This window comes from Gouania willdenowi, chromosome 17 (genome assembly GCF_900634775.1).
Source record: "Gouania willdenowi chromosome 17, fGouWil2.1, whole genome shotgun sequence".
Classification (NCBI taxonomy): domain Eukaryota; kingdom Metazoa; phylum Chordata; class Actinopteri; order Blenniiformes; family Gobiesocidae; genus Gouania; species Gouania willdenowi.
The window spans coordinates 14,215,434-14,225,356 of record NC_041060.1 but is presented as its reverse complement, the minus strand read 5'-3'; the positions used below and the strand labels follow the sequence as shown (position 1 = coordinate 14,225,356).

General features: G+C 34.9%; 1 protein-coding gene across 1 annotated transcript; it reads left to right on the top strand.

The window, feature by feature from the left end:
• The first annotated feature begins 1,384 nt into the window (after positions 1-1,384).
• Positions 1,385-2,778, top strand: LOC114479678 (relaxin-3-like). Its single transcript, XM_028473481.1, has 2 exons — positions 1,385-2,375; positions 2,497-2,778. Exons 1-2 carry the CDS (start codon positions 2,201-2,203, stop codon positions 2,631-2,633), a joined length of 312 nt encoding a protein of 103 aa, XP_028329282.1. The 5' UTR covers positions 1,385-2,200; the 3' UTR covers positions 2,634-2,778.
• The last annotated feature ends 7,145 nt before the right edge of the window (positions 2,779-9,923 follow it).

Here is a 9,923-nt window from a genome sequence, read left to right as displayed (position 1 = left end):
ACAAATGTCCAGTAATTGAACTGTTCTGGGAGGATATGGAAAAAAAATGTATTAATAATTTGAAAGTTACAGTAAATCTGACAGCAAAAAATATAATGTTGTTATACAAAAACAAAAAACTACAACAAACAATTAATCTGATGATTTTACTTGATAAATTCCACATCCATAAGTATAAATTCCACAAAACTAACCCACCCTTTACAACATTCAGCATTGAGTGTATATATTACATGATAGAATCATCAAATTAATCAATAATAACAAGTTTACCCACACATTCAATTTAATACATTATTTATTTAAAGATCAGAATTCTGACTGCTTTGTAATCTCTTCAATCAAGACTGATCTACCTCCTTTTTATTTCCTTTAAACAATATTACCTCTTTATTTTATTTTTTCTATATTGTTGTCTATGATGTCATGTAAATAAAATATATATAATGGTCACTAAATGTGTGTCTAATAAAAAGAAAATGATTTTCAACCATTTCACAAAATTATGTTTTGATCAAAAGAACGCTTATTTTAAACATGTAATAATATACTTACTGTACATTTCTAATGTTTGTATTCATCAATTATACTATGCAGTCCTTTAATATAAAACAGTGTTCACATGAATAGTTTTAACTGGCTGCTTGCTTGTAACTAATCTATGTATGTAATTTGAAAATGGCTTCTCTTTAACTGTTCTATTGTTATTGTACATTTCATTTATTCCACTTTATTTTCTTATTAATTCTATTACTTTTATGCTGTGGATATTTGTCAAAAATGTGTGCATGAGTTGTCTAATGTAATGTAATTGTTATGTCTACATCAAACAGACAATAAATGAATAAATATTAGTGTATTATTCAATTATTACATGGACTCTTTCTTGTGAATAGCACATTAACAGTGACGGACTATAGGCTGTGTTTTTCCTTGACATTTCCTCATATTATTTGTTGTATTTTGGAAAATGTAACATTAAAAGACGTATATTTTTAAGTGCCCGACTTTTGCTATTACTATTGCAAGTACTACTTTATTATTCATAATTTATAGTGTTATTTATACACCTAATAATACATTTCCATTCAACCAAATGTGTCCACTTCTTTGGCACTAATGTGTTTGTTCAAGTCATTGTGTGCGCATGTGATTGATGGACTTTGTGCTTGAACCCAATGACGATATGAGATTTGGCCACATTTTCATTAGCTCCGTCCATGTTTTTCAATCTTTGGGTCGGGACCCCATGTGGGGTCGTCCTGGAATTAAAATGCAGTCGCCTGAAATGTCTCGTAATTGTCAAAAAAAAAAGGGGGAAAAAAAAGTTTTTTTAATTTTAAAAAATAATGTTATTATTTTTCAAACACACATCACACACGATAAATATCAAATAACTGAATCCTATACTTAAACTTTCTCAATTATAAATTTAGGGGGAAAAAGCAGTATAAAAATATCTGTGGTGGTGATGGCTACTCTGTTTTTGCAAACATGATCAAAAAATAATTCTAGGGGGGGGAAAAAAATGTCCTGTGGTCATCAGACATTTGTGATATCAAAATGGGGTCACAACCCAAAAAAGGTGGGGACCACTGAAATAAGTGGTAGGGTAATGGAAGCTCACATTTTGAGTTCCCAAATGCATCGCTTAGTTCCAGCCTGTCTAAAAAATTGTGAAATATGTGATTATTTGGTGAATGCTACTTTTTAAAAGGCAAAATGAAATGACAATTTATAGATAAAAATGATTACTGCTGGATAAAGATATATTTTTTCCACCACAGTTTAATTAGGATAAAAACACCATACAGGAAAAAACATCCGCCCTTCCTTGAAAAGCCGATTAATGTTGTTGATAGTGACTATATATACCACTATGTTGCTATGTAGAGAGTAATCAGCTCTTTTAGTTATCTCCATTCACTCATTACACTAAAGCCATGGCCATAAAAACCCTGCAGAGGAGACATAAAAGAGCAGATCTTTCTCCTAAATGTTAGTGAAGATGTCGTCAATCATTGATTTCTCAACAGCCCAGATTCCCACACATCTACCAAATGACCAGACGGACATCCGCCGTTAAAAGCTTAAGATGGTCATGAGAGATAATAGCTGAGTATTTACGCAGGGATCATCTGAGGAGAAGTTCACATATATAAAGGTCATTGGACGAGGATGAGTGTGAAGCATTAACAGCATGAGCTCCAAACTGCTGCTGGTCACACTGCTGTGTGTGTTGTACACACTGCAGGTCCAAACACAGGACAACCCACTGAGACTGTGCGGTCGATCCTTTCTGAGAGCCGTGGTGTTCACCTGTGGAGGCTCCAGGTGGAGACGACTGATGGGAGAGGAGGAACCTTTACCAGATGGTGAGCACCACTCATTCACTTCTCTTTATTTCTCATTCATCGTATTCGTCACAAGACTACAAAACAAAGTCAATGCAGTGTAACCGATGTGATGAAGTAAGGTGATGATATCTCCTGACAGCGTACAGAGAGTCAGACCTGCTGAAGATGACAGCGGTGCCAGTGCTGAGTCGTCAATGGCGAGACCAGAACCAGGCATTAATGTCCGAGTGCTGTCACCAAGGCTGTAGAAGATCTGACCTTGGCATGCTCTGCTAGAGAGAAACAGCTCAACGAGGTTCTCATTAGTTTGTCGTTGGTGTTTAGAAATTGGTGGTGAAATTGTTAAACGATGTAGAGTAATGTGGTTACAGTTATCACTCAAGCAAATAAAAATAAAAAAAAACTTAATATTTGGTTTAAAGTTCTTGTTGTGTCACTTTTTAAGACATCCATCCATCCATCCATGATCCATATGCAAGTTGTGACAAATGGCGATTTGTCTTAATAAAAATGGTCTTTCAAAGAAATAGTAATGATTATGTTTTTGCACGTTGGTAAACTTTTTTTGAACAATCAAAACTTAATAATAATACATTTTCTTTAAAGCTGCAGTATGTAATTTTTTTTTTTTTTTTTTTTTGCTTCATTTGGTCAAAATGGGGTGCAGTAACTAAAGCAGGGGTCACCAACCTTTATGAAACTGTGAGCTACTTCATAGGTACTGTATAATCCAAACAGCTACGAGTGAGAAAATCACTTCTTTAAGATACAGTCTGCGACTCTCAGATTCCTCTCCCCCTCCCTCCCCGCTTCTCTCTTGCCCTGCCTCCAAACTTTGCAAAGTCCCTCTCTCAGAGGAGCTAACAAGCAAACATTAGTCTGAGAGCAACATCACATTAATATAACATGCTCTGTTAAAAGCATATTACTGCAGCGCTTCTCTATCTCCATATGCACATATCTCAGCAACACATGCACCACAGAGTTCACGTGGAACAATTACAAATCAAACATAATGTAAATCAAGCAGCAGTAATTACTTTTCAGGCAGAAAAGTCACCAATTCCATCTTCTACTCCTCCAGACCATACACTGTAAAAAAGTCGGCACTACAACCCTGGTAAGGGGGCGGGGCCTGTGAGCAACAGCTGTCAGACAGTCCATCAAACACAATCCTGGCTCTGGTAGGTTCTTTCGGCTCGGTCGCGGTGCATTCTGGCAATCTGCCAAAGGATGCAGGAACAGCAGACAGGACTCAATGAGTTTCTTTTTTTCACACAAACTGCTAGTTTGATGTAAAGTTGTCCTTACATAGTGACAGCTTTAGAAAATATGACAAAAAGTCACTTTTATAAGAGTTGCAGACTGCACCTTTAAATACTACATTTCCACAGTTTCACTTTAAATAGAGGGGGAGATAACAAGGAAGGTTAGCAGTAACTTAAAAAGGTAGGAACTGTTGAAGTTCCAACAAGAAACACTTTATGTCTCCAATTTATTTATTTATTTTTTATTATTATTTTCTTTTAATCAATTTCTTGTAATTTTATTCAAATTTCATAGAAAATCCATCTTGCATTTTATTAAAAGATATCTTATATATAACGTACCACTGACCATACACCAGATCTGCCACACTTGAAGACATATGTCACAGTGTTTTGGCAAAAATATACATTTAGGGGGGGTTAATTAATAATAAAACTTTATCAGCAGTATTCAAATTTACTAATAACTAACTACATCTCTGTATGGATTTATCTTTGTGAGTTTTAATCCTGGAAAGCAAATAAAATTTTAGACCGAGCTAGAGGGCACCTCACATGGTCCATGCAGGCTGCCCGTGGACACCATGTTGGGGACCCCTGCACTAGAGGGTGATAGGTTCATGTCAGAGTCTCAGCCTAAAAAAACTCTCCAATAACCAGGGGTGGAAAGTAACGAATTACATTTATTCTCATTACTGTAATTGAGTAGGTTTTTTTGTGTACTTCTACTTTTTTGAGTAGTTTCTAAAATCTGTAATTTTACTTTTACTTCAGTAAATTTTGTTTCAAGTAACAATACTTCATTACATTGGAAATATATTCTAGTAAAATAGACGGGAGTCTGCTCCATAGATATAATATACTGTGGTGTAATTGTTTAACATTTGTGATAGTGAACTTACCCTACAGCTATTGTTAGGATCAGCCAATAGAATGTGTGTATGTCTATGGCCTGCTCTGTTGTGACGTCACTCACATTGCTGCATCTCGACGAAGCGGGAGAGAAAAATTTAGACGGAGAGCAGGAAGTTTGAGAGTCAGCCGTCTGAAATCATCAAAATGTTCATGTTTTGTGTAGTTTACAGCTGCTCCAGCCGAGAAAGGGAAAAGATATTTTATAGAGTACCGAAGACTGTCGTTCACAAAGGCGAGAAATGTAAAAAGCTCACAGGACAACGCCGTAAAAAGTGGATTTTAAACCTACGTCCGCGGTCAAGAGGAGCAGAGTCTGCTGATGCCCGTGTCTGCAGCGACCACTTTGTCAGAGGTATGTTAGCAACCGAGCTAACTTTGCTTTTTGTTGGCTGTGTTTATATAGCATTAGGTTGTCATTAAATACTAGGGATGTAACGATTCACTCAACTCCCGATACCATTCGATTCACGATTCTCTCACGATTTATTTTACAAAATGGGACTGTAGACAAATTTTTTTTTTGGGAAAAAAACTAGAAAATACTGTACTATTTTCCTTTTATTTTTCATTGTCAAAAGAATTCCTTGATAAACAATTCAAAACAATGCAATTTAACTAAAAATAAATCTTGAATGAAATAAATAAAGGAATAATACAAATGAAAATGAAGCCTATTAATTTAAATTCTGGTTCTATAATAAACAATGCAAAACTGCATAATAGTTCTTTTTCTTTTAAAAGTGCAACTGAAAATGTATTTTGTGCCTTAACAATTGGACTTTAAAAAAAAAAACCGTGATTACACTGATTTACGTCATATTTGTTTGGACCAGCAGAGGGCGCTGGTAACACAGTGGTCGGTTGGCATGCATATATATTGCAGTGAAGAAGAGAAGCTACGCTAGCAGACAGAGCTAATAGAAAAACGTGACTTTTACAGATATTCAAGTAATACTACAGATATTCTTTCGGTAATGAATCATTTATTAACATATTTAAGAGTAGAAGGCGGCCAGAAAGAAACTATTAGCAGACTCCGCCCGCCGCCTACACTTGTACACGCCGCCCTCTGCTGGTTAAAAAAAATACTGCGATTCTATTTTCAGAAAATCGATATCAACCGTGATACCTATGAATCGATTTTTAACTGCCTTACGATTAATCGTTACATCCCTATTAAATACTCATTTACTATTATTTGCCTTCTTTCTTACACCCCAGCTGTACACTGTGCACATAAAGCTGAACACCATAATGCTATTTCACTACATGTCATAAAGTACTATTCAGTAGTGTATATATATATATATATGTATGTATGTGACAAACAAACCATGTAGCCTTGACTGTCAGGCTAACGTCGTCGTTAAGGGGGAAGGGGGGGGGGGGTTTGGGGGGGCGATTCAGAGCGGAATGTTTATAGTTTTTCAGAAATTCCTAGATAGGAAATGTTATCTTACTGGAAAATGTTTTATTGGATGCTCTGACGCATTCGATGTATTGACACAAGCCCTTACCTCATCGATTTTTATACACGTCTTTGTACTTTTTTATTGCATGGGAGAGACCCCCCCCCCCCCCCCCCCAAAAAAAAAAAAGTAACTAAGTAACGATTACTCTGAGTAGATTTTAAGTGATCTACTTTTTACTTCTACTTTTTACTTTTACTCGAGTAGATTTTTACGCCAGTACCTTTACTTCTACTTTAAGTCAAATTTAATCAAAGTAACAGGACTTTTACTTAAGTAGATTTTTTTTCTGTACTCTTTCCACCCCCGCCAATAACTCAATATAAAGTCTCTACATTTTACACTATTCTCTAATGAGAAAAAAAGTCGCTAAGAGCTCAACAGTTGTGTGCGTTCATGAGGATATACCGGTAAGGGACGATATAGCTTTCAAAACATGGAGGGGAGGGTCCGTATACAAGTCTCATGATTCTACATACTGCAGTTTTAAGAGGACCGTTCTCAGCACGGCCCCGGCCCTTTTGAGCAACTAATTCGGCCCACAGGAGAAAGTAAAAATGACAGAAAAAACATGTATCATTGTGTAAATTACAAAATAATTCAGTTGTAGATATCTCAGCCCTAATGTACTCATTTCCAATGCTTATATAACATGATTTCAGTCATTTTTTAAATCTCAAATTGATGGGGAAAAAAAAAAAAAAAAAAAAAAAAATATATATATATATATATATATATATATATTTTTTTTTTTTTTTTTTTTCAAAATCCTGCAAATGTCCTCAAATTATTCTACTAATTATTGTATAATTGTGTACAATTGTTCAAAATAGCTAGGAAATATGAGTGAATTTAAGTTTAAAGTCACCTAATACTTGTCGGTTGCATATACTTTGATGCAAACTAGGGCACATTCATGTTGAAATGACTCTTTTTCCTGCTAAAATCTGTGGCCCACTTAAAATCAAACTGGTAGCTGTTTGTGGCCCCTGAACTCAAATTAACTTGACACCCCTGCTTCACAGAGTGAGTGAAAACACAGTTAAGTAAATAAAAAAAATTAATCAGCGATGTAACAGAAAATAGGCAACTTGAAACAGATGAGTTTTATTTCTTGATTTAAAGACGGGTAATGTGAATGAACAACAGAGAGAATGCATCTCGTATATTTCTTTGTCTTTATTACCAAGTAAAACAGGTATCACATGTTATATCTTTTCATATATTCACTTTCAAAAACTTTGGATGGGATATTTACAAGAACTGTTTGCATATCATTATTCTAATGAAGTGAAAGAATACCAACAATATATCATGTAAAAAAAAACAACAACTCCAGTCTTGGATTTTATGTGTTGAATGAACTAATGTTTTAGAAAAAATAAAAAAAATAAGGCAAATAAAGCAAATAAAACACAAATAGAAGAAACATAATTTCCTCATGAATGTAAAGTTACACAACCAAAAACAAAACAAAAAAACATTAAGACACTGTCAAATTTGGTGTTCACGGACAAAATGTTTCACATTATGCAATGCATTGTTTCATGGATAAAAAATTCACGGTGTCGTTTCATGTGCAAGTCAAAGACAGAGGAATGTAAAACACCTATATTAGATGTGTCGGAGGCTGTTTTTTTTTTTTTTTTTTTTTTAATTTTCTTTTAACCATGAGCACATGCCATATTCATTGACAAATGCGTTTGAACAGCAAAATAGAGGATGGGAGACCAAATAAAAGTCTCTTTCTATAGCACACTTATACAACAACACACTCGTTACCCAGACAAAATGAACATGTGATGCGATTAGTGACGTACAAACGCAGCACGCATTGAACACTTTAATCAACAGTTTTTTTTTAGCAGTAGTAGTAGTTGTTGTTGTTAAAGAAAACCACTAATAAAAAAATAAAAACTCAGAGGATTGTGTGTGTGTGTGTCAAATGTATCAGTGCTGACATAAACCAGGACAACCACAAATGCATCCATATGCTCAGAGGGAAAAAAACATAGCTTTAGTTTCTATATACACACTATTTACACCTAAGTCTTTAGATATATTGCTATTATAAAATGATCCACGAGAGAGATAAGAAACTGAAACAGGGACTAGTGCTGTCTTTTCATAGACACTTGTTCATTACTTCAGGAACATTTTCTCAAGACGTCTTTTCGAGATTTTAAGAAAAATAAATAAATAAAAAATAAAGCAGCATCAAAGGCAACGCCTGCAATCATCCGCCCGCAGGTCCCTTTGTTTGTGTTTCCCTGGAAACGTAAAAAGGTCCTTTTCACAGCATATACTGTAGCACTCACTCTCAGTCCAACATATTGATTAATCTGTGAGCATATTTACCCAAACTATCCCTGCACAGTTAGCAGCTTGTTCTATCATCATTATAATAACACCACCAGTGTTAGAGAAATGAAATGAAACACCAACCAAGTCCTGTAACTCATCAACGCTAATGATTCACAACATTGCACATGCCCAACATGGAAAAGTATGAATGTTTAATTCTACTTTGTTAAATTGGACAGACTGTTAATCTATCTATGCCAAACCGCCACCAGTAAATGCAAAAGTGTTAGTAGAAGTACTCGTACCAGTAGTTGTATTGGTTTTAAAGTATGGCAATATGTATGCATGTCACTCCACATAGAATCAATTCATTTTTCTTGAAAAACATATTGGCTTGGTTCAAACACACACACACACACACACACACACACAGGAATAATTTCCATGTTATGTAATGTAAATTAAATCAAATTTGCAGCAGGTTTGGGAAAAATGTCCCCATGAACATATACTCACAAAAAACTGTTTTAAAAGGCTTGTACATACATGGTTATGAATTTTTACCAGTGTTTAGTGTGAGGCAAAGAAAGTTATGTTAGCAGAAGTTTTGTTTGGTAGAGCAATAGTTTTTAGTTTTTAATTCACAAAAGACAATTGTGTGGATTATTGGAATTTAATACAGGAAATTATTTAGTATTTGCTGCAACATTTTATATTATGATTTGTGAGACTTCACAAGGTCATTCTATGACAAACTCCTTAAAGCAGTGGTTCTCAACTTTTTTGAGATCATGACCCTTATTTTTATATCATAACATTTCTAGCAACCACAAAGACTTTTTTTTCCTTTTTTGTACTTTTTCTCTTTCTTCTTTTCTTTACACTACATTTTATTTAAACTAGATTTATATATTATATTAAATACATTTTTATTCAGTGTCCACCGACTGAAGCCAGATGGAGGTTTTGGGCACTGATTGCAGCAACTTCTGGGAAAAATGGGACAAATCCCAGCAGTGATCCCAGAATTTGTTGTGTTAATATATCTCATCCCACCAGGGGGCGCCATTGGGATCCCTCAATGTACAGCAGTGAAACCTGGGTGTTTTCTGATCACTACTGTGCTGTTACTGATACCAGTCAGCAAAAAATGATTTGCTTTGATTACCAGGTTTATCTAAACAGATTCACATAATAATTGTAATTTAAATGGAGTTTTAGATTCACAGTTTTTTTTTTTTTTTGACAACATTTCTAAAGCAGGGTTGTCAACCTTGGGGTCAGGACCCCATTTGGAGTTGCGAGACACTGGGAGGAGGTCACCAGATACCTTCAAGAAACTAAGAATATTTTCTGAACAATTTGTGTCCATTTCTGCTTATTTTTTAGCATTTTTTGTAACTTTACTAATAATTTAAACTGTTTTATCACTTTTTCTTGCCACATTTTTGCTCCTTTTAAATGCATTTTTGCTACATTACTCCCATTTCTGCCACTTCTCCATCAAATTTCAATGCCTTTTCTGTACATTTTTTCCACTTTCAAGACATTTTCGGCACTTTTAAACCCTTTCCACCACTTTTCCCACCAAATGTCGCATATGTTGACCC